This window comes from Parasteatoda tepidariorum, chromosome 12 (genome assembly GCF_982258835.1).
Source record: "Parasteatoda tepidariorum strain Cologne lab strain chromosome 12, Ptep-v5.0, whole genome shotgun sequence".
NCBI classification, from domain to species: Eukaryota; Metazoa; Arthropoda; class Arachnida; order Araneae; family Theridiidae; genus Parasteatoda; species Parasteatoda tepidariorum.
The window spans coordinates 49,234,133-49,261,052 of record NC_141766.1 but is presented as its reverse complement, the minus strand read 5'-3'; the positions used below and the strand labels follow the sequence as shown (position 1 = coordinate 49,261,052).

General features: G+C 28.0%; 1 protein-coding gene across 2 annotated transcripts; it reads right to left on the bottom strand.

The window, feature by feature from the left end:
* LOC107457335 (lipid droplet-regulating VLDL assembly factor AUP1 homolog) lies at window positions 1-26,695 on the bottom strand. 2 transcript variants are annotated; one of them, XM_043056544.3, is made up of 11 exons: window positions 26,590-26,695; window positions 26,363-26,497; window positions 23,662-23,799; window positions 22,043-22,190; window positions 21,044-21,161; window positions 20,844-20,953; window positions 16,609-16,653; window positions 16,291-16,364; window positions 9,212-9,372; window positions 4,277-4,368; window positions 1-1,484 (listed from the first exon to the last, which is right to left on the bottom strand). In XM_043056544.3, the coding sequence occupies exons 2-11, from the start codon at window positions 26,479-26,481 to the stop codon at window positions 1,338-1,340; spliced, it is 1,152 nt and encodes a 383-aa protein (XP_042912478.1). In that variant the 5' UTR covers window positions 26,482-26,497; window positions 26,590-26,695; the 3' UTR covers window positions 1-1,337. The 2 variants fall into 2 exon arrangements, with proteins under 2 accessions (XP_042912478.1, XP_071044547.1); XM_071188446.2 differs by having other exon boundaries at window positions 26,363-26,627.
* Window positions 26,696-26,920: the final 225 nt, after the last annotated feature.

The window sequence follows — 26,920 nt, the reverse complement described above, 5'->3', positions numbered from 1 at the left end:
TTGAAAATAGGTTAGTTTAATATAATACTATTTACATCAGACATGTACAATATAAAGATATCACAAATACAAGTAATCTTAAAGTCTTGATTATAAAGAGAGATATATACATTTTTTTTTACAAAATTTACATAAGCAATATTATTTAATACATTTCAGTTTTTAAAAAGTATGCAATAGCAATGTGACAAAATAAATATATATATATCCATTGTGTTCAAAATAACATTTTGCATATTTTTCGATAGTGATGAAGTACTTGTACTTTTTTATTTAGGCTCTTATAACAAAACTATTTCACGATTCACAGAAAGTTCTGCAATCAACTTAAGCAAACACCAACAGCAAAACTAGAAGAATACTATTTAAAGATGAGGTGTTAACTGAATGCATACAAAATAAAGTAATAAGAAGAGGATTAAATTTATGTGAAGTTAATGACGTGCAAAATATAGAAATACACATTAATAAAAGATAATGTGTAATTCTGGTTTAAAAGTTTAGATCGAGAATTTGTATTTCTTTATCTAAATATTTCTTAAAATAGGAAGTAAAGAAATTTTTTAATTTTATCATTACCAATTAAAATACAACTAGAGTTAGGAATAGTAAACGTCAAAGAGTCATTGGTAATGAAAAGAAACTAAAATATTTATCTGCTGCAAATAAATTACTAAAATAGATTCAGGGAAATTAAAAAAATACTTATAAAAACTGAGTAAGTTTTGTAGAGTTTCAAGCAATTAAAAAGGTTAAAACATTTGTTAAAATTTGTATAAAAAGTTTTTAATACCATTTCATAAATTATAAAATGAGCATTACACTTTTATTTCCTAACTCTTATTAATAAATATAAAAACTTATTACTTTCTTTCACATGAGTGCAATGTGTTAGGAACTTTTGCATGGAAAATAAAAAACAATCGTGATACATTAGAAAAAAGGTCAAGCTGTTTTTGATGAATATGTCATATATGTGTGTCTTTCCAAATCTCAAAGTTGCAAAACATCAATTTTTTTTAAACATCCTGCATTAGGATTTCATAGAAATACAAAAATAAAAAATTATATAAGATACTTTAGGATAATAAAAAAAAACATTAATAAATTACTTTGTAAAATTTAAAGAGTTTATTCCCTTTATTTTCAGACTTAATAAAGAAATTAGTGGAAATCTTACTTTAGATATGTAATTCTATTTTAAATAGAAATTTTCTCCACAAACTATAAAATTTCACTAGTTCATTCTATATACTTTGAACAAGATTATTAATTTTTTTTAAGATTAGTTATTTAATAAAGACCCTAAAAATCACAAAAAAAATATAACAATTTCACTAGTTTTCTTTTACTATTTTACAACGCTTCTGTAAATACTTTATTCTAGCTGCTTCAATCAGCTTAGCACGTCTTTCTTGATAGGAAAGCATACGCTGTTTAGGTGTTTTTCCAAAACTAGCAGCAGCAGTATTCATCGACAGATCCTTAATAAAAGAAACAAAACAAGAGTTTTATTGTTCTAACATCATACATATTATAATATTCTTTGCTCTTTAATACCACTTACAGCAACCCTTCCATTATAACAATGCATGAAGTACGCTTTTGCTATTTCATACAATAAGGGTTAATTTTAGGAAGGATTTGCAGTTTAGGCCTGTGAACCTTATAAATTTCAAATATATTAAAGGGGGAGGATTGTCTATTCGCACAGATTTTTTTTTCAAAATAAACAAGGTATTCCGATAGTTGTTTGGGCAGTAAAAAAAAATTTTTGCCATAATTAATCATTTTTCGAACGCTTCCTTGTGGTTCTTCAAATTTCGATATTTTTAAGACATTATTATGCGAAGTGCATTTCAAACTTGAGCTATTAGTTCTTTGAAGTGTTCGATTTGTGACGATTCTAACAGAATTTAACATTGCTTAATGATATTTTTTCGGAAGCTATTTATTATTTTTTTGGCCTTTTACTTTTACCGGTTTTTCAAATTCGATAGTTTCAATATGACAATGTTGTTATGACATGGGAATCACAAATTTGCGTTATCACTTTGTTGCATTTAGTTTGTGACTATTGCAAAGCAATTTCACACTATTTCATGATGGTTTTACAAACTGAGTTATCACTATTTGATGTGTTTGATTCTTTTTGATTTCATCACAATTTTTCCTATTTATCATTTTAGTGTCTGTTGTCACGTGGTTTTTAAAATTTCGATATTTTTAATAGGATATTTTTTCTACGATGTTAGATTTTTGATGATATTGTTGTAATTACTCATCGACGGATAATATTGGGTCATTCAGAAAGTTTACATAGATTCTACAATGCTAGATAATGCATGTACCGTCACAAACTTTCCAAACAACAGAATAGTCTTTTCAGTAGTTATATAGCATTTTTTTTAGTCCTTTGCATATGGTTTTTATATTTTTCGATATTTTTATCAGATTTATTACAATGTTTCAACTTCGAATTAGAGTTATCATTTCAGGCATTTAATTTGTGATGATTCCAACATAATTGACATTGTTTAGTGATAGTTAACATATTTTCAGCCTTTTACACATGATTACTCAAACTCTGATATCTTTAATATGTTATTTCAAATTTGAGTTATCACTTTCTGACTCATTCAATTCGCGGTCAGAAAGCCTCGCAACTTTTTGGGCCATTTTCATTTTTCTTTTCTTCTTTAACTTTTATATGTTATAACGACTAGCAAGATTTTCAATTTAAGGAGTCACTTTTTGACATTCTCAATTCAGATAGACTCCATTGTAAACCAACGTTGTTTATGGATTGTTTTTTTGGCAGCTGTTTGTCATTTCTTGACTATTTCTTATCGGTTTTGTCAATTTGGATATTAATTATCATAATTCCACATTAATTTTCAGTAATTTTTTGCCAATTATAACAATTACTTCTTATTTTCATTCATTTTCAGCAAATTTATAGAACGTGGGAATTTAACTCAGGAATTATTCTTAATTTAAACTAATCTTCAACAAAAAAAAATAATCTAAAATTAAGAGCTTCATATATTTTTGAGTGTCTCAAAAGCTATGCAAAAACTTGTTACAACTGCCCTTTTCAGTTTCAAAGGCCCTGCCTTTTTTTAAGGACTAGAATGAACACTGAATGTAATGTTACTTTATTTAATGCTCTTCATAACAAGCAGACTTAACTATTCATTCCAATGACTTTTTCTTCCCTAAATGGTCAAGAAACAAGTCAAACATTTCATGTGTCCAAATGAAAATATGGTAAACTTTGTGTTATATATGAATTAAACAAAAAAGAAGATATAAAAATAGACATACTATAGTTTCAGTTCTATAAACATGAACCTTCCACAGAGTCAGAACTCAAAACTTTTTTTGTTCCCATAAGGAAGATTCTTGATTATAAAACAGATTACTTTAAAAATAAAATACATCCAATGACAACGAGTCATTTCATATTAAAAGTTTCTCAAAAATAAATAAATATACCCCTATTTCTTTGACAGCATATTAAATGTCAAACAACTTGAAATTATTTGAAGAAATAACGAGTTTCAAGATCTCTAGATTCTTACGCTTAGCAATCATAGATGTGAAGTAGAGTCAGAAAATAGAGAAATAAGGATTATTCAGATTTATAGGGATAATCAAAATAGGATAATGCATTATCCTGTAGAAATTAACATGAAGAATTCACTAAATTTACTGAATTCACTAAATTTAAAAGGACACACTACTGATCTTTGTACATTTATAAGTCCTACTTTTCGAATTTTAAAGTATTTTCACCTTTCCTAAAATGTTAATCCAGTTATTTTTTATTAGTATTATTTAATATTTATTTTTAGTAGCAAACTTTTTAAATTTATTTTGATTCTGGAATTCTCTAAAGTTAGCAAAAATGGCTGCCAATATACACGTATAACACAAATTGATATATTTACCTCTAATTTTTATTCATGCATTTTTCCCCTTTAATGTATAATTATAAATGATACTAATGTACCATTACATATTTACATAAAAAATATGCTGCATTAATTATGAATTATTCTGCCAATTTCCTAATTTTTATTTAAAAATACATGGTTTTATCAAAATTAGTCTAACACATTTTAGTTACAATTATTTACTATATTTTTGCACACTTATGACATACCAAACTTATGTTGTAATTTCAGTATACATTTACTGCACTAAAGGTCACTTCATTGGTTGTGGATTGCATGTATATACAGATTTATTTAAACTAGTTAAACATACATACCTGCGTGCATTGCATGTTTAAAATGTCTTGATCGGAGGATTGCAATCCTAAAGCAGGAACATTAACTTGGGATGAAGCTGGACACGAAGAAGCTAAATAACATGAAGTAATAGATTAGCTTTATCAGATAAAGTATAACGCAAACAATTGTATTTTTCACAAACATGTAAAAAAATCAATTTATTAAAGTACTTTATAAAAATATTTACAGATTTTACTGCATAGTACTTTAATTTTAACTTAAATCATTTAACCTACGCTTTTTTGCTAAAAAAAATCATTGCGCTAACATTATTTATAACTTAAGCTACTAGCCTTATTCCTTACATTAAATTAAAATACAAAACTGTTAACACATTCTCATTATATAGGCAAGTAATCAAATGAGAACAAAAAATACTGAAATAGCATAATGATGCAATTTAGTCAACATATTTCAAAGATAAAGAAGAGTTATCACACAAGTTTCTGCCTGCATATAAGTTCCTCATGAAAAACAAATCAATTTCTTAAAACTAAATTAAATAAAATAAAAACACATTTGTTATAATTAGTAAAAACACATTAAATTGCTATGACAGATATTAATTGTTATGCTGTCTTTCAGATTTTAAATATGCTGATATACTAGTACATTTTTCTTGTTATTTTTCATAAAAATGTGTTGAGTTCAGTAAAGTATACTATAGCCCAAGTAAAACCTAATTTTGATAGCCATGATCTCTTAAACTTAATATAAAAAATTATTATGAGCATTTATACTTATAAATATAATCAAAGTAGATATAATTAAGAGCATTCTTATCTCAAAAGCAATGTTAAAAATTTTTTTTATTGAAATATAAATTTATTTTAGAGCTACAATCACTACCCTGCCCTGGGAAATAGGAGTATCAAAACTAATGTGCCTTACTAAGCAAACAGAAACTGGTTATAACCGGTAAAAACTGGCAGAAACTAAAAAAACTTCTATATTAGTTCTAGTAATTACTTAATGTAATTGTTTAAGTAAACTAAAAAAATTTACCTCCATGTAACTGTAACAAACTTTTTAATTCATTGTTTGTAAATATATATTATTTTGCTTACATTAAATATAAGGAGTGCAGTATACCAAATAGTTATTTAAAATAAAGAATAAAGTAATGTAATAATAAATTTAAATACTAGATTTCAGTTTATTATATTAAACTCTGAAATTCAGTAATTATTATCATTTAACTCTTAACATAACTGAATAGAGCTATTTTCAAATAGTTTTTCTTCTTTTCACGACATAATTTGCATGGCAACAATCCAATTATTATAACAGTAACAGTTTTAATCTTTTGCGGATGGCAATGCCTGCTAGTTCTGCTGGACTTGAGAGAATCTTCTCAATTTCTCGTTATGCATAGCAAATTGAGAAATTGTTTAGGTTTAGAAACTGCATAAAAACTTGTCTTTTGTATAGATAACTGCAGAGTGCAAAACAATGTTATATTTTATTTTGAATGGTGATAATTTTGTAAATAAATTGTATTTTGTTTAAAAAAAAATTTTCTATGAATTATTGATTGTATGTCAATCTCAGTACTTACTTTCATGTCATTTTCTGAATTTCTGCCACAAATGTGACAGAAAAGGGTTTCTGCCATGCCAGTTTTAACCGGTTTCTACCAGTGGTTTTAACCACCTCGGCAGAAACTTGCCAACCTTGATTTTGTGCCAATCAAGCAGGGGCAGAAAAGCTCGAGCCCTTAATGATTGGAAAAAGCAAGCAGCCGAGATGCTTAAAAGGGATTAAAAAAATGCCTGATTCCGTATGCAATCTCGAAATGTGTGAATTGCGAGAAACATTTTTAGAAAATGGTTGGTCAATTTAGATTTGGATTTTAAACGGCGAAATAAAAAAGTAGTCTTATTTCTTGACAATGTTTCAAGTCATAAAATTTACTCACTGCGCCTGACCAATATCATTTTACAATTTCTTCCCGTGAATGCAACTTGCAAAATTCAACCTCTTGATCAGGAAATTATCCGATCCTTTAAAGCCTGCCATCGGAAGCAAGTGATTCAAGAGGTCTTGTGCTTCTTGGAAGAAGCTACACCAGAAGAATCATTGCCGTCAGTTTATAAAAAAGTAAACCTCTTGACGGCAATACACTGCGTGAAACATGCCTGGGATAGTGCCCCAATGGAAGTGGTTAATAACTGCTTCAAAAAAGCACAATTTTTCCCACCCGAAGAAATTAGAGATGATGAAACATTCATCTACGACTTAGAAGAATTTTTGAATTCCGAATTTGAAGGGTTGGGCATGACAGATAATGATTGGATAGAGTTTATAAATTTGGATGAAGTGGAAGACATTGAATTAGAAGAAGGTAATAGCACGACAATCGCCGCGCAAGCAGATGAGGAAGAAGAGGACCAGGACCATCTACCCCATCCTCCAACAATTAATTCTTTAGCCACAATAAGGGGACATTCTGAACGTAATGGAGGGGACTATAATGTACAGAAAAAGAAGTGAAGAAATGTTCTATTAAACGTGTATCAAAACAGTTTTCTATTAGATTTTTTTGGAATAAAATAATATTATAGTATGTATATTATATTTTTCATTATCATTGATTTATTTTCTTGTTACTTTAAATGAGATTCATATTTTATGAGAACTTATATTGATAGTTTTAAATATAATTGTTTGTTGATCATAAAATTGAGTTTATTTAATCATAACATTATACTATTGGGTTGTTCGATAATTAATGTAGTTTTTTTTCTCATAGATGACTTGAATTGCATATTTAATGTAGTAGTGATTATTATATACTATTTTGAAGATTAGACTTTAGACTTTCTTTAGTCAAAACCAGAGCGTCATTAGTAAACAACAAGTTGGTTAAAAATTTAGTTGAAAATGGACACTCAAAGAGAGCATTATCGTCATATTTTATTGTTTTACTTCCGAAAGGGCGAAAAAGCAGTGCAAGCTAGGAAAAAATTGTGTGAAGTTTATGGTGAGGACTGCCTTACTGAACGCCAGTGTCAGCGTTGGAGTGCTCGCTTTCGTGCTGGAAATTTTAATGAGCAAAATGCACCACATACTGGTCGTCCAACCACTACTGATGACGACAAAATAAAAGCGTTAATCGAAGCTCAACAGCTCAAATTCAACCGTTTACTTGCATTTACAACAGCTTGGTTACGTAAACCAACTGGATGTTTGGGTTCCTCACGAATTAAAGGAAATCCACCTCACCAAACGCATTAACAAATGCAAATCTTAATCTTTAAATGCAAATCTTATGCGTAACAAAAACGACCCATTTCTGAAAAGAATCATAATGGGCGATGAAAAATGGATTGTTTACAATAACGTAGTCCGAAAACGATCATGGACCAAGCAAGATTAACTCCCACAATCGACATCCTAAGTCAATATAACCAAAAGAAGATTATGCTTTCTGCGTGGTGGGATTGTAAGGGTATAGTCTACTTTGAGCTGCTTCCAAGAAATCAAACTATTGATTCAAATGTCCACTGTCGTCAACTATCAAAATTAAATGAAGAAATCAAGAGAAAACGCCCTGAACTGGCCAATCGCAAAAGAGTTATGTTCCATTATGATAATGCCAGCCCCACACATCTTTGATAACCCGTCAAAAATTAATGGAGCTGAATTGGGAACTGATGCCACATATACCCTATAGCCCTGACTTAGCACCATCAGATTACCATTTGTTTCGATCCCTTCAAAACCATTTGAATGGTAAAACTTTCGATTCCAATCAGGCTATTAAAAATGAGTTGGACCAGTTCTTCGCTTCTAAAAATCAAAGCTTCTTCGAACGTGGAATTTTTCAACTTATCGAAAGGTGGCTGAAGGTAATCCAACAGAATGGTCAATATATCATTGATTAATGTTTGTTGTTAATATTAAAAAAATACCTTTGAAAAACATGAAAAAATGACATTTATTATCGAACAACCGAATAGGTATTAAATACCATTTAGAAGTAAAATTTTGTAAAAACATAGTATTTAAGATCGAATAATGCACTCCCCTTTTAATCGAATAACCTGCTTAATGGAATAGAGTTGGTTGGAACCGATGGTATTCCTTTAAGCGGGGCTGACTGTATAGCATGTTATTCTGTATTAATAAATATACTATTTCATTACTGAAATTTTTAACCTATTCAACAATCAATCACAGTGAAAGTAAGCATTATTATTTTTTCAGTAGAAGATAAACCCATGCTCAGCTGCTATGTGTAGTTAAAGCTCAACCATTTTACCCATGATGAAACATAATGAATACAGTGTCAAAGGGATACATATAATTTATTCCCATAATAAATATAATCTTAATACAGTTATTTTTTGTTTATCTCCATATTAACAAAATAAATTATTTTTAATAAGGAAATTTTACTTTCTTTCTCAAAAATTATAAAAATTATGAATTTTAGCAAAAACTATTTTTTTTTCAGAGAGCTAACTGTTGTTTTCTTAAAAGATTTGTATAGAGGTAGAAAACTATAATGTAAAACTTCCTTAGTTTTTCCAACACTTCAAAAGGCACACAAAATAATTGAAGTAAAATAATGAGTTATACCAACTCTTGAATTACTTTAACTAGTTGTTTGAACTTATGAGTTATTTATAAGTAGTGGTAGGCAAAATAACTATGAATCAAATATACTAAATCAAAAATAATACATTAAAATACAAAATTTGGTACCACTAGAAACATTTTGCATACAAAGCATACAAGATGGCATCTCTTCATCCAGCTTGTCAGTCTTAGCAAAATGGCCAAGTGACTCCTGGTTGTAAACCATTGCTTTATTTTTTTTTTTATCAATCAAACTAATTTACAAAATATTTGGTACATTATAATGGGATCAGTGTCAAGGAATACTTCATACTTAAAATGAAAAGTACCTGGCAAAGCTGATGTTTTTAACCGCTTTATTAATTCATCTTTATCTGATGAGGTATAAATTGTAGGAGAAGATTCCAAAGACTTGGCCATAGTTTCTTGTATTCTTTTGCTGTAATCTTCAATAGATTCTTCTGGATGCTTAATAATACTTGGTAAAACTCTAAAAAGATATTAAACCATTTTCAAATGGAACACATTTCTAGAATTCTTAATAAGAACTAAAGGAAAATATTTTAAACTTAAAAGCTTAATAAAATAAACATATTTTATTAGTATTTTAAGAGTTCAGCACTATTTAAAATAAATGCAATGAATGATAGAATGTAGATTTCAATGACGCATGCACATAAATTGCTTATCAGCTCTTTAGAAGTGGAAAGATCTGAAAAGCCACTAAGAATTACAATGTTTAGTTGTTTAAAATTGATAATTTATTAAAACTTCTCTATTTTTTTCTTTAAAAAAAGTTAAAGAAAATTTAGAAACAGATTTTACATGCTCTCACTTGACTTAAAACACCTAAAATGTGAGTAGAAAAAATATGAAGTATGAAACTTAAAAATTTCCAAAGAATTGCATTTTGAATAAAGAAACAAACAATTTGAGTATAATAGGAATTTGACAAATGTTAACCTTTAGGCAGCAGTGCAGCTTAAAAAAAAATCCCCAAGATTGGCGCAAGCTTTAGAATAATGATTACAATGATTAGGCTACCTGATCACCTTTTTGTACTTCCTAAAGTATTCTAAATTTTACACATATTTTTAAATAACGTATATTCTATTGTGTGTTCAACAATCCCGAAACTGAATAATTTACTTTTATAGTTAAGATTAGTTTTATGACAGATGATTTTCTGAGAATTTTACAACATCTAGTTTTATTTACTTTGTACAATTTTTTATATTAACAGTTTTATATTTTTTAATAATTTTTGTTCCTGATCAGAACTTAAATTAATGACCTAAGAAACTTAGTTCCTTAATAATATGTTAAAAGCATTATTGACATTATTGGTACATTTATTTTGGTAGAAATTATTCAAATAGAAAATATATTATAATATAAATCTAAGAATATATTATAAATTTAAGAATATTTCATAAATCACTTGACATTATTTTTTAGATAACAAATAATTAATCAGAACATTTTTATAGTATTTTTAAGTAAATTTGCTTAAAAATTATTAATGATAAATAAAATTATTGTGTACACCATAAAAAATATTTTTGAATTTAGATACAGTGATCTCTCACTTATGCATGCTCTCTTTAATACGCGTTTCTGACTTATGTGCGCTTTTGTAGCAGTCCTGGCTGGGGATATAGAAAAACAATGATAACTCTTTTTCATTTATGCGCTGCTCTGAAGAATCACCTCTCACTTATGCGCGGCGCAAAAACTTTCTCACTTTGAAAAGGAGGGGTCCCAAAAGTGTAGCATATTGCTTATCATAAGAATTTTCATCCTTTTGACATGTTTTTCTTGGAATGCTCACGTTTTTCTTATCTTTGTGTGGTCACAACCCCATACCTGCCAACTTTCACTCTTTCCGAAAATGGATTTTCAGAGTGGTTGTAAAACAATAAACGAAAAACAATCTGACTCAAAAATATATTTATATTTTGTTCCCGTTGAAATTTGCTTGCGCAAGGATTATTATGCTTTCATATGCTTATTGTAATTATTTATATGTAGTGGTGGTCAAACTCATTTATAATTATCATTATAATTCAAAAAGTTAATTGGAATAACCGGAGTATTGCTACCACTTTAAAAATGAAAATAAAATCTACCGGAAAATCCGGAAGAGTTGGCAGGTATGCAACCCACATTTTAAGGCCTTAGATGACTCCCCTACTGCTTTCCTCTTTTATCTCTTACCCCTATTGTTAAAATTCCAGGAACACATTTCACTTTGAGGGGTACAAGGAGGGGTTGCTAATACAAGAGTACAAGGAGTGTGATACTAATTTTTTGAAAAATATTAATTCCGTCATATGCACTTGTTTTTCCACCCATAAAAATTTTTTTAAAAATCCTAAATTTTAGCCCACAACACAGAGTTAAAACTTACAGACTATTAATATTTATTCTGTTTCAGCATATAGAGCATAAAATAGTAAATATAAAATACTAAGTATATATTAAATCAACTTATTTCGTAATGTTGCCTCTCGAATTAACAAAAATAAAATATTTTCAATTTTAATTTTAAAGAATTAAGTTAAATATTTCATAATATTATAATTTTTATTTATATTCTTATAGTTTTCATTATTTGATGATCATTTGTTTCAGTTAATTTCTTTTAAATTATCATTTTCTTAGCTTTTTGGAATGGTTTTGAGATTCTTCTAAAACATTTATTAATAATTGCAAATAATACATAAGATAGCTGTAGTAAAAAGGTAAATTTGATATATATTACTCAAAAGTAAAAATAGAAATAAACTAAACAGTACTAAATAAAGCTGTGATTTTAGATTTTTTGTTCCCGAGATACTCGATTCAGCAGTCATGATCAACACAGAGAGCAATATAACATGTTTGACAATTTATTGTTGAAGGTCGTTGAATTCCTTTCTTATAGCAGACTGTGAAGCATCATATTTTCTTTTTGCGTCTTAGTATGTGCATCTTCTCCATTTATATCATTTTGCTGCTGAGTGAGGAAGATGGTTACACAATAATATTACAGTGAGGCGTAACTAAAGAGCTTTATCTAGGAGTGACCGATTGACATTCATTCGATACGGTTTATGAGTTTTTCCTCCCGGATAACTTTTTTTCAATAATATGAGTGTTCACATCACTCAAACCTATTATACAGAAAATTATATTTTTTTGTCCACTCAGCTTAGTGTCCAAAATTATAGGGATTAGCCGTTCAATCACTCAATTCAAAACCGATATGCTCTGTATAATCGAAGACAATCTAACTTTGCGTTGAATCTTGCTCCAGGGCTACTAAGATTGCTTAGAAGATTAAAATCCTGCTTGTCATTGCAGCATACTGCTACCCTACCTTCTTTATGACAAAGAATTTGACTTTCATCAGGTTTTCATTTTTTATCCTGAACAAATTTACGAAAATTCTTCTTATTTGCTTGGACAGTTCCACAACTATTGTCTTGATAGGTTTTCATTGTATCTGCAAATAAATCTAGGGAAGAAAAGATGTTGTTTGCATAGCCTTTTCCCTTAATTTATTTTGCTGAATTAATCACAATTCGTCCTTCCCAAAATAAACCTGCTCATATATGCATAGAATTCTTTATCAGTCATTTTGTAAATTTTTATGTCTCACTGCTTGTGTTTTTAAAACATATATTGCTTAAATATTATTATTCTTTTAAATTTTATAATGACTTCGATTGATATTTCTTTTAAAGAGTAATACTTTTGAATGAAATATAAATTAGGTCATACACATCTTACACTTTCCAAAGTTTGATGCAACTCTCATCATGCTTCAGCTTAGAAGAATTATCTGCAAAATGCAGAGCTTGTAAAATTTGAAGAAATCTGTATCTGTGCATTGATTAATTAATGTTGTAACCAATTAAATATCGTAATTATTTAATTTGCTGACCAATAATCTGTTATACAGTACAGAACCCGTTATCCGGAAATCAGAAAGCCGTAAAACCAAAAAACCGGAACGAAATTCGATAAATTTTCTCGCCATTTTTAAAAAAAAAATTTTTTTTTCCTCATAAGACTTTACGATTTTTCTTTCTTTTCTTAAAGATGTTTACCTTACCATCATTTTGGAAATAATCATTAGTGTATTACTTCATCGTTTTTTCTTATTTTTAAGATTATTTCCAATTTTTTTTTTTTTTTTAGTTGGGTTCAACAATAAAAAAAACGGCTTTTTGTAGCGATTCAGAAAACCGGAAAAATCAGTTATCCGGAATAGCGATGGTCCCGACCGTTCCGGATAATCGATTCCATACTGTACAATTCTTTTTCACATGATCCCTCAGCATAATTAATATTAAAGGTATTTTAGCTCATCTGAATTTGTTACTAAATTATAGATGCAACATACAAATATTTGGTATTTAGTCTATACTGCTGCTCAACAAGGAATATTCATTTCAAATGAATAATGTGGAAACAAAATCACTGACATTTTTAATAATTTCAATTGACATATTTTAAATTACACAACTTAGTAATGTAAAATTTTTTATGCGCTATGCATTAATTAGACTTAAAAAAATTTCAAATTTATAATATTTTATTTAAAAAATTGCCAGAAATTAATTTTTATTCCCACAATACTCTATTAATTAATTTCATGAATAAATATAACGTAGTCATTTATTTACAAAAAAAATTATGATTTAATGTTAATAAGAATGCACACACATTTGTAAAAGTAGAAATATTTTCTTAGAATACTATGTTTGGAATTTAAACTTAGGGAAACTTAGTTTGACTCGAACCGTCTTTCACCCCACCCCGAGAAGGGTTTATTCCATTAACAAGACAATAAGGAAGATAAACAAATTTGTGAGGGGTCCGATTAAGAGTTAAGAGATAAATTATTTTGTGAAGGGTCTGTTATGATTGTTTGTCTCCATTGAAATTAAATCAAGTAGCTCATTAGATATGAATAAATAAATTAAACTTCTTTTTATACTTGCATAAGTGAGGGAATAACACCTAATTGTCCAGTTAAAGTTATTTTTGTTGAACGATTTTAGTTTTGTATTTCAGGTCATGTGAAAGTTAGCTGCCTTTGTTTTAGATATTAGCTTCTTGCCCAAAAATCATTTTAACAGTTAACTTATCCTCATATTAGAAAATGGAATCACTATTTGGGTAATTCTTCTTATCTAGTTCCTCTAAAAGTTTGTTGTCAAGTGAGTTTGACAGTCGGAGGGGAAAGAATTGTCCAACAAATTTCGGACCATATTCTTAAAACTATTATACACTATATTAATTTAAAATTAAAAATGATGACTTTACTTCATGTATTATTTAATTCATGTTTAATTTCATGTTCATTTAATATTTCTATAATTTCGTTTAATCAATAAGCCCGAAATGGTCAGAAATCTAACTAGATGCTATTTACTCAAACAATCAGGTATATACTTACTTTTACTACTAACTTTTTTTACTTGCATACTAACTTTTTTTATATCATTATAGTGTAAGAAACTAAAACTGGACTGGAAGTATGGGACCCATAGTAGCACTTGAATATAATAAAAAGTAAACTATTTTTGTTTCATGGAAATGAAAAAAAAAAAAAAAAACTGTTTCCGATGTTATTTACCAATGTCATTAACAAATATTTTCTAGACATCTTTATCTATATATTGTTTGTTTCATTTTATTGTAATAAATTATAGAATTATTTTTGTATATAACAGCATTTTCAATGAGAATTCATAACAGGAAGCAAATCACGTGTAGTTTGTGATTTATAATTCATACATACAAAGATCAAGTATCACTTTGCATTAAAATCTTTTTCTTTCTTCCATCTTTTGAGGAACACCCCGGGTTTTAACATTTATCAAGAGCCCAAAGCTTTTAATATCAGACACTACATTTGTACAAGACTTTGATTTTTGTTTTGTAAAAATATTTTATTCATAATATGAATGAAAGAAATCACTATAAAATAAGTAATTGTAAGACACATGTTTAAACACTTTTCAATTTAATATGGGGTACTTGGTGCAAATATTTCAAATGGAATCTTTGCACCAAGTTCAATTTAATATAGTTTGTTTAATTTAAAATGGTGTCCGGCAAAGAGTGCCCACTAAAGTAGATAAGGCCCACAGAACAATAACTGTTTCAGATTTCACCCTATCTCATAAAAGAAACGTTTGTTATCTTATCTCATAAAAAAGTTCATCGCCAAAAATAAAAAATGATTTGCTAAATACCATTTCATTAGATTGATAAACAAACCAGCTATAAAACTATTAAATTTTACATTGAAAAAAATCTGATAAAAACTAAACTACTGATAAAAACTACTACTGATAAACTATGGATAAAAACTAAAATTGATTTAAATTTTATTAGATTGATTATCAAATCAGCTATAAAACTGACAAATTTTACGTGATATGAAGAAAAATAATTTCATTCGAAAATAGCTCATATTTGAATAGATTTAGTTATTTTAAGTTTGAAAGTACTGTCAAAAATTTTATTTAGTACCTTTATTAACCAAAATTCTAAAACAAAATTTTAAGTTTTTCTAACACTTTTTAAATAAGCAAAAAATTTTTTTAGCTTAAAACTTTTGCTTTTGAGCAAAAGTTTTTAGCAAAAGTTTAGTTAAAAGTTTTTTTGTTTTTGATCACCAATCGTTAACTTCCAAAACTTACTTTTTGAATTGATTAATTGATTTTTAAAAATAAATAGGATATTATTTTTTATCATCATCATAAGCCATGTATCATTAACCCATTTACAGATAATTATTTTCAAAAAAATAAATAAAAACATCTACAAAAAATTTCTGCAAATATCACTCATTGTTACAATCTCTAATCTTTATATTTTAGTATGAACATAACAATATTGAAAACACTGTAAATGATGGATATAGAAATTAATAACTTAGTCTTACAATGCAGATGCATTAACGGGATTAGAATATAGTATGCAACAGTTACAATATTAATTTCTAAACTTCTCTGAACTAAAAATGTAAAGCAGCTAAAGAAAGAAAAACAACTAACTACGTTCGAATCACTGGATCTAATAGGGGGATTTTCATTGTTATTATACATAATAACAAGGGTTTAAAAAACACATTTTCATAGATAAATTAAAAGCAACAATTAATAAAACAATGAATTTGAGCATAAAAACATCTTTCCTAAAGTATGATTCTTAGATTTATAGTTACTCAATTTTCTTTTTCTCTACCTTGAGCATTTTTTGTCAGAATGGTAAGAGAATTACTCTTCCTTAGTCAGATATTAAAACTTTAGATATATCTTTAATGCAAAAATATTCAAGATAAAACTTCGAAACAAAATTTGGAAAGTAAAAACATTATCAGGGGAGTAAAATTATTTAGACTTACTTTAAAGTAAAAGATATGCAAGGGAGAAAAAATGCCCAGACTAAATCTCCAAACACTGTACTTCCGATAACAGACTGGAAAAATAGGAGAAATTAATATTAAAATCAAAATAGCAAATAATCTAAATAATAATCATTGGTAGATGGTGATGTAACCCTTTAACTGTTAATCATGTTACAAAAGTTGTCACTCACTCACATGCACACAAATATATATATATATATAGGATCAAGAATAAGCCTATCTTTTAGATTGCATGAAAATGCATACATGGTAGCAAAACAAATTTCAATGGAATATGTATATTTTAAGACTTACAGGAGAAATTTTCATGAAAGATGATATTGAGACCCAAATAAGAACCTGAAAAAATTTGTTAATCATTCATAATAAATGCTTCAATCAATAAATATGCAAAAATATAAATGCAAATGAAAGCTCATTGAAGCTACTAAAAAGCACAAACACATTTTAGTCATATACTTTAAAGTGAATTCAATAAGTTTACATTTGACACTTATGTAAGAAAATGATATAGGGTTATAGATTATTAAAATAGATAGGGTGTAGATTATTAAAATTCACAATTACATTTATTGACTATCATGATTAGTGAATTAGTAACAGCTAAGTAATTTTCACTTTAAAGTTACTCTAAAACAAGAATCCCAGAGAACAAAAGCTTTAAAAGACTTGCTCTACACCTGTGCTTAATATGTTATTGAAAAAACAAATTTTGTTGGTTGAAAATACCTCCTTATTCACATTAAATTCATTTAATAGAAATGTCTTCTGGAAAACAAAAAAAAATTGTCCGCAAGGTATAAATTTGGAGAATAAAATAAACAGGAAAAAGTATAGTATTGCTTAACAGTGTTTATAAATGCAATCAAGGAGTGGACATTAAACTTGGATACGACAAGAATTATAAGTTATTTTTGGCAGATGTTTTTTTCTTAATTTCTCAACTTCCTCCATTGAAAATGCCTAATATTGTTTCGTTATTAAAGTTCCTGTTCCCCAATAATGTCAAAAATAACCCAAAACATTGTAAATTTACTTTTCTTACAACTTTTTTTTTTTTACAGCTCTAACCCTTCTCTTTACTACCTGCTTTGGAAGTTCTTTTGTTTCTGGTTGATATAAATCACATGCCTTAATAACAATCAACAATCTTTGAAAGAAGAAAAATTTGTTGAGGAACAACAGACAATTAAAATTTGAGAAAAGCTTGTCAGAAATAATTAGATAATTGATGTAGATATGCAAATCATATTCTAAAAAATAAATCCTACTTCAAATTATTTTACAAAATAAAATGCTTTAATTTTTAGCATTTCATCAAAACATTTTTTGTACTTAAGAACAATAAAAGATGCAATAAATAAAATGAACTAAAACATTTAAATTGTGTTGTATCATTTCTTTAGAAATGAACATACACCATTTAGCTTTCCTTCCACAATTAATATATGATCTAATCAAAATAAAACACAGTTTTTCAATTGCAATTGACTGTTACACATTCAATAGTATAAAAATATTTTCCCATTCAGCTTCCTGATATTTTGCAACAATAACTTTCAATATTTTTACAATACACAGAGCTGCCATAATACTTGCAAATTTGAATAAAAAAAGGAATTGATAAGGGACATAAAAAATTAGGACCAGGAAAAAAAACAAAAAGAATAATGCAAATCAGATAATATACCAAACAAATTTAATCATGAAAGAAAACACCAAATATTTTCTTTATCTAGTTTAATTCAAAAGCATCTTTACAAAATTTCAAAGTATTTAGGTTTCACGTTTTTAATTTACAAAATATGTAATTGAATTATTTTTTTATTTTCAACAATTGAAAAGTTACGAGTTTACTTTCTTATTAACTAATACAGTTGAACCCGCCTAAGAAATTTTTCAAGGGACTGGAACGAAATTACTTACTAAACGGGAAAACTTCATAAACGGTTGAAGGTTAAAAATAAACAAATTTTTTTTTTATCAATTACTAAAATCGATAATTTTTCTGTACCATTCATACAAGCCCAAACTAAAAATGTCAAATATTTTTACTGTTTATTCCTCCATTGCAAAGTTTACCTTTAAATGCATAAGTATTATTGGGTAAAAAATTTAAAAACAGAGCACAATCCTCCATACTAAAAATGTCCTTCAGTTGATAACCTGAAGTTAGTTCAGGTAATTTAGCTTTCCATTTTTCAGCTTCTTGCTAATCAACTCTGTTACATTTTCCTTTAATTGTTTTATATACTAATCCGGCTCGCTTTTTCATATGATCAATTCATCCATTAGAAGGTGTTAAATGAACGTTCAGTTTCTCAGCAATCTCTAAGGCTGTTCCTCCAAATAGAGTTTCGCTGACAGGAACGTTCGAGTATCTTGCTTGTTTAAATCATAAGTTTTTCTTCAACATCCTCGTATTTTCTTCTTTTCACTATTTTTATTTTCTGGGTTTCACCGGAACAAGAACAGTTTAAGATGTCTTTCTTAGCAAATAATGCAAATTAAAGTAGTAATTGTGAGATTTAAATTTTTCACTATTCGAACCCTTTCAAATTGAGAATAGCTGTCTGCAGCTTTTAGAATTTTTACTTTGTCCTCAATAGATAGTGTTTTACGTTTAATGTCTTTAGAGGACATTTTCAGCTAAAATCATTTTTTTTCTATGATATTTAAGATAAAAATCAAAATGAACCTTCACACAAAGAAAATTTCCAACGAAATGCTGCTAAATGTTTTGATGTATCTTTCGTATCAGTCACTGAAGGGGTGGGGACAGCAGAGCAGTGCATGCATCATCAGGCTTTCTAATTTTTTATTTACAGTGGACACAATGTCCAAGCGATTCCCCACATTCTTATTGGTTTCATTGTTCATCTAAAGGTTCACATTCCTTTGCTCACACCTGTTTCTGATGAATCACCTTTTGTGTAATGGAGGAGCAAAGGAAGCTCTGTGGCCTTTGTTAATTTGGCATAGTCCAGGTATCTGTTTTCGTCTTAGAAAGGTTAAACTAGATAAGACATTTTTAAAATATAAAGTTAAAAAATTAAGGAAAATTGGAACCATGTGAAAACTTATTAAACGGGAAAAAAACTTCTCATGAAGGTAAATTTAACGTTATGATATTTGATTTTTAAAAAAATCAACTTCTAAAACTTTTTTAAATGGAACTTCTTAAATGGGTTCCACTGTATACAAGCTATTATCACATTATGTGTAACTCTAGCCAGTCAAATTTTCCAACAAAAAAAGACGAAAATCGAAACGAGCGCTTTTAAAAAATGAAAATCGAAAACAAGCATCTGTAAGCACTTTTTAAAAACCTAACACACCCTGATTACCATTTTGTAAAACAGTTAAACTTTTTGTTGCTCTCAGTGGTTAATAATACCACATTTAAGTTTAGTTTACCACTTTTTTCCTAAATCAGTAATTCCTTTTCAGTTTAATGGCATCTTTATTTTTTCTTTATTTATCCATTTCTGATAACAGTGATAGGTCTGAAATTCAACAGCCATTATTTATCATTTTATTTATTATGGAAACGAGAGCAGCTTAGCAATGTTTTAAATCATTAACCATGTTATTACTAGTATTCAGCACCTGTTCTTTCACTGAGGTACTCTTTTTTCGAAATAATGTGACTTTAAATGCTCCACGTCTGTATTACCATGATAAAGAGTAAGTTTGCTCTTAAAAAAACAAAGAGAAGTTAGAGTAATTCAGTAAATCATTTCTTCATTTCAATCAATAGGATACTTATCATTTTATTATGCATTTAAATTTTATTTAGCTTGGAAATCTTCCATTCATCTAAGAAACATTCATTTCAATGCCTATATGACAGCATCCTGCAAGTTAAGCTGTAATTTTTAAAACAAAATTTGGAAGAAAAAAACTATCTACAATCAAAATTATATCCCACTGAATAATATTAGAAATATTTTTTTTCTTTCAGTTATGAGTTTCCTCCAAATAACAAAGACTGAAAATATACAATATGGAAACACTTATTCAGTATATTACACTCATTTAACATACTAAATTTATAAATGTAAATTGAGAAAAAACTTGCACTACTGCACATGAAAATTTAAGAAAAAAAAATAATCCTCTATTATTTATGTCAAATTTTAATTATTTAATAAATTAATAATTTGAAAATAATAAAACCAGAGTATTTATTAAAAATTATACTTGGTTAGTGATCTTAGTTGGATTTATTAAAACAATAAAATAATACTTTTGCAATGAAATAATGCAAGTTTTTGCATGAAAATGTAAGTTACACAATTATACACAGGAGTAAATTAGTGGACTATTCCTCAACTCATCATTTGAAAATTTTATTACTACTGAATCATCAAGAGTCTAATTAATTAAAATGATGAGTTGCTGTCCCTTAAGATTCATTTTGCATTTGCTAAAAATAGGCATTTTTGTTGCTTTTTAACCTTTTTAAGTTTCAGCAAATACAAAATTTTTTTGATCAATTTTGATATCACTAATACATTTATACTTACAGGTTGAACAGAACTGCTCAAAGTACAAATTCCAGGGTGAAATTTAAGAAGGCCAATTTTACCATTAGTTGTAGTTTCTTCAGGAAAACATAAAACACGAATTGAGGAACCTAATAGAGTAAAAATGTGTTTTTTAGTGATGACTTGAAAGCAAAATATACATAAAAACTTAAAGCAAACATAAATATTAAAAAACTAACTATCAATGTAGGTTCTCAAAGCTGATACAGCATCATCACTCAAATTTCTTGGATATCGTACATCGTCTTTCCAGAACCATAAAGAGTCTATATTTCTGATATGAAAATCTTTTGAAACCTAATTACAAAACAAAAAAGTATAGATAAGAACTTAACACTATCAATGCTGTTACACATTCGAAATTTAAAACTATTTTTCTTGTTGAAAAAAGAATGTTAACTTTATAGGTAATAAAAAGGTAATAACATGTTTCTGTTTTCTCCATACCATTAATTTTTCCATACCACCTCCAATACCATACTGTTTTCAAAAACTATTTCCAATATGCTAAATACAAATAATTTTACATTTTCTCTAATCTTACTTTTTCATATAAAAGGGATACTTCATACTTCACTTTAAATTGCATTAGAAAAAGTTAAGGTAATTTATCAAAGAGTATTACAAAAAATATAAACAATAACTTTAATTTCAAAAGAGCTATAAATTTAAAAATTCCAAAAAATCATCTCCAATGAATTTTACTTCATCCTTATCTGCCGAGTCTTGCAAAAAGTAATTTTTACCCCCAAACCAAAGAATTTGAAATTCCACACTTTTTAAAGAATTTTCAATAACATTTGATTTCACATCTTGGATAGGAACATCTATAGAAGCAGCACAAATAATTATTGTTTTTGCAAGAGGTTTTTCTCCTATCAACTATTTATTCGAAGGAAAATGACTTATCCTCTAAGGGTTTATTCAATTACACATCTATTGGCTGAAAGATTTTCATATTTGTTTTTTTTTCTTTCAACGGTAGACTAATATGCCTGGCATACTAGAAATTTGCTATCTCAGATTCAGAAATAGTTAACTTACACGCTTGGATATATAGTAATTATATTAATATTAAATAAGTAATGAACCATTGGAACACAACATGCACAGAAGAATAATGTCATGAGAAGGAATTACCTTAGAAAATTAGTTTATAACTGAAAAAAAAAACATACTGTGTTACAGGGCACCATCACATTGACAGCTAACCGGTCCAGAATGCTAACATGATTTGAAACTAAGAGCTTTGAAGAGTCATCAAGGTACTTATCATCCACTTCAATCACAAATCCTAATATTTTGCACAAGCCTTTGAGAAGGAAGCTGAAAAGTAATCAAAGCATGGGTGAATGTGACACAAAGTGAAAATTCTTTAAACTTTTGTATGCAAAAACATAATTTCAAGATATCAAGTTATGAATCAAAATTAATACGCAAATATTTCAACAAGCTCAATATAATTTTTTGAACTAATATTTATATTTTAATTATCGACCAACGATAAAGATATCACATATTTATACTAATTTCAAAAAAGATTTGTGGTACCCTGCAAATCAATTGGCTTGATTCTATAAATTTGCAATCACATGTCCTGCTCCTAGTTTTAAAACCTAGAAGTACGGTGTAGAAAACTCAGAATACAATCACCTCTGTCAAAGTTAATACTTTACAATCAAGATTTCTTTATTCATTTATTCTTTATTAAAAAGAAACTAAAATATATTTTCAAGGAATCAATTTTTGAAAAGAATAAAGTTAAGCTGTAATGTACATTCCACCTACAACACTAAAAGTATTCTCACTTATCCTAAAAAAAAAAAATTGAATTTTTATAATATAAAATGCATAGATTTTCTTTTTCTGCCATGACAGATATTGTGGGATTAAAAGAAAATCTAAAACTGGAATAAGACTTTATTAAACCTGCATTTAAGCAAGCAATGTTCAAATCTTCATATGGAGCAACAGAAGGGTTTGGTAAAAGTTGCACATTTCATTGTTAGAGTGAACAGAAATGGGCGACGTTTATTTAAATCCGTGCAACTCTTATTTCTATTCAATGTTGTAAAAAGCGAAATACCAAACTTCCAGATTACAAGGAATGATGACAGTCGATAATTGTCATTTTATTCACTCTTTTTGGAAATTATATCTTGTAATTTATGCTAAACATTATACTTCATGCTTAAGTTCAGAGTGATTAAAGGAAAAAAATGCTTTATCAAGCTAAAATAAAAACAGTCAACAGAATTCATAGTGAAGAAATAACGAACTTGTAAATAAAATTGCTCAAGCGTAATTAGTTTTTTTTTTTGTCAATTGTAAGGTAATTCATATAAATCACTAAAAAGTGGTTGCTGCCCTACCTTTTTCTGTGGGTAATCAGGAGTTTATTGAACATATTTATTTCAATAATAATAAAATTTAACTATTTTTAATCATTTTATTAAGCTTAAAACATTTTTGAAAATTAAAAACTGGGTATTAAAAATATAACAAAATGTTACTTTACATAACCAGGTTTTAAAAATTAGAGTAAGTTTTTGGAAAATTATATTAAGTTTCAAAGACATAAGCACTTTGAAAAATTATTAGAACAAAAATTATTAGAGCAGCTCAAATTTTATTAAATGAATTACATGCTTTTAAAGTCTGAAAATACATCATTGATAAAAGGTGAAATTGCCGATAGTGAATCATACAAAGTAAAAGATTTTAAAAAGATTCCATTATCATGAAAACAATACATTGAAATTTTAAAAGAATAAATAAAAAAGTACAAAATTTTTACCTTCTAGTATGTGATGTTTTTGGCAACAAAGAGAGAACTATTACTCCTAAAAAACAAACCGCTATTCTAAAAGCCAACAACACCAAACCAAATGGAAAGTACAACAAAGCTTTGTACACTTGTGGTCTTTTGAGTATCCTATATAAGTACACAATTTTAATTTAATAACAAGAATGGAAAATTCTTTAAGCATTCTTTAAAAGTTATGGCAAGGCTGCCAACTATGTACTAAGCTTTTTGCAAAATATTTTATAGAGTGGTAAACAGTTAAAAACTAAAACTTTCAGAATTTTTGGTAATTTTGTCAAAATTTTAAAAGCCTCACCATAAGAGAACTGAAGAGCTCTTTACATGAATTTTTGTAATCCTTCACATGTAGTGGCATGGAAGATAATTTTAAATCAAATTCATTAAACAAAGAATTATACATTAAAATATTAACTTTCCAACCACTACAAGAAAACAACAACAAAAAGAGCTGAAATTGGTTATATTGCATATTGTACCAGAATTGGAAAAAGTTTTCTTTTTTTTTTTTTTTTTGCTTAAACCAGTTTGTTTTTGGTTCATTTAAAACAAAAAATTTTAATATTTGACACCTTGAATCTAGACTAACCTAACCAATAAAAAGTATTTTATGAAGAATTTTAACTGATGAATAATATTTTTAATGAATAATTAAAAATATCCACTTTTGTTCCAGAAATATACTAACACAATAATAAGCAAAAAAAATTTAACATTCAAATAAAAAAATTTTATATAAATTTTATATTTATAAAGTGTCTGAAAGAGAGGGTTCCCTATTGCCTGTCAGGGTGGATGAAATGGATGTATGTCAGTATGACACCTGCGAAAACATTGCTAAAAATATCAATTATCATATAAGCCATACTTTTATTTTTTTATTCACTACCTTTAAATAGTGTATGAAATTTTACTCGATTTAATAAATTATATTCATACAAAGTACTACATATAGTGGTTACAATTAGCTTTTAAAATATTATATATGTATTGAAAGTTTAGCATCAATTTGCTGGCACTTTTTATTTTTGCATTTAGGAATTACGGATCCTCTGGAACACATCTTTTCAAGTCTACTCTAGTTTTTGAAGTCATATTTGATGCATTATAGTAAACAGAATCACTTATAATCCTAGTTGCCGATATCTAAATATTACTGATGGAAACTGGACAAACCAGGATGTGAAATTTCACTTCCATTGGTACTAGCAAGATTAAAATTATTATTCAGAGCTATTTTTACATAAATATGAACAATCTTTAAAATTTTAACAGATGTTGCGCAAAGAATTTTTCTGTAAAAAAACTTTATAAGAATCAAGGAACTGAAAACACATTTAATGCAAAGTAACAATAGTACTAACTAAAAATATGGTTAAAATAAGTTCCCATGAGGTCCGAATAATATCAGCCACATCCACATGCGTATTAATAAAATGAACTATTTTTTTCTTATTATTTAAATTCATATCATTAAAATATCAAATATATCTTTCAATCAAACTGTGTTACACTACAGTCAAACTTTATTTTTTCTATAGCCTCAAATAATATAACACCAATGGTGAACTTGCAATTGGATAATTGCCACTTTAGCATGAAGCAAATTTCATTAAATTTCAACAGTTTATCAATGAAAAATTCTATGGCAGAATAATCACCAAGTTCCAGGCAACAGTAGTGGAGATTTCTGTATCCTGATCTGTGTCAGAATAATCGCCAAAGCTTAGAAACTTCTGGACCTTGGCCCGAGAGAAACTAAAAAAACATCACAAACAGGTATAACTAGGGAGATTTCTGTATCGAGATCTGTGGCAGAATTATCGCCAAGTCTTCGAAACTTCCGGGCAGTGGCCCGCGAGAAACAAAACAACAAAAAAATCATAGAAAGGGACCAACTCAAATGTATAACTCGTAGCCACCCTCGGGCAAACATCTACATGTTTCATTTATATCATTAACAGATCATAATATATCCTTTTTTCCAACCTTCTTTAAGGTTTAAACATAACACCTGTTGAAAAGAAGAGAAACTAATCGGCTTGCAACATTAGTATGTAGCATAAGAAGTATTTTTGTAGGAGGGGATAGCTCGAAAACCACTGTAGAGGTCTCAAAGTAACCTTCTATAAAAGAACCATAAAATTTTTAAAAAATAAATTTTGCCTGGTAAAACAATTTTTCGTGACACTTGGCACCATTTCCTAGAGAAACTGGGTATTTTTATGACTATGTCGCTTGCAACTACCAACTTGTTAAGCCAAAAGCTAATACAAAATAAAAAGCTTCAAGCGATACTCATGGTAAATTATTAAGTTTGAAGCAAATGAAAATAAACATAATGTGACAACTAACTAAAGTAGGAACGTAATTTAAATGAAAACCTTTAAGGTCAGCAGCTACAACAAGAAGGAAATGTGTTCAAGGTATACGTGTTAAAGGAGATATAATTAGCATTACATATTATATTTATTGGAATGTTAGAAATAGCAAACATTGAAAAAAGATTTCTAAAAGGGATTTTAACTGGAGTTGATACATTTGATAAGTTAAAAATTGATTTAATATAAGGGTAAACAGGCAAGTATTAACATGAATGACATCGCTCGTTTTTAAATGATGTAATTTGCCCTGAAATAAAAATTTTAATCCTGTTTATTAAAAAGCCACTGACCTGCTAGTAAAAAACAAATCTTCTAAACTAATTACGTTTTCCTTCACTTTCTCACTTTCTCTACTAATTCCAATACTTGACATGTTCATGTTGATATTTACACCAAAAACCTCTGACATAGACTACTGAAGATACCTAAACAAAATATGTTTTGAAATACATATTATTGTACCTACATAAAATTTGGAATCTGTTATCGTTCGTAAAACTTTAAAATTAGATTTTACTTTTAGACCTCAACGAATTCAACTCAAGGCTAAAAGTTGGTGCAATTATTGGAGCATTTATTTAATATACACTTTTAATATAAACTAAATGTTGGCATTTTCAGTTGCAGTTAAAAATGTATTTTATTGATCACCATCACTGTCTAAACATTCACGCGTGCTTCACGGATGCAGTAAGAATGGCCCTGAAAATAAAATAGCCCATTGTGCAGTTTTGCTCGTAAATAATAAGTCCCAAGTACCAGAGGCTGAATTGCATCATTAGACAATTATTGTTACATGAATTGCGTAATATTGTAGTAGTTAAAGGCAACTTGATTTTGTATTCAGC

Excerpts from the sequence above, each read along its gene's own strand:
- LOC107457335 (XM_043056544.3), bottom strand. The coding sequence starts at position 26,481 with ATGTCAGAGGTTTTTGGTGTAAATATCAACATGAACATGTCAAGTATT. Across the intron at positions 16,365-16,608 it reads CTTTCATGAAAATTTCTCCT|TCTGTTATCGGAAGTACAGT; the intron begins GTAAGTCTTAAA and ends CTATTTTTCCAG. Across the intron at positions 1,485-4,276 it reads TAAACATGCAATGCACGCAG|GATCTGTCGATGAATACTGC; the intron begins GTATGTATGTTT and ends TCTTTTATTAAG.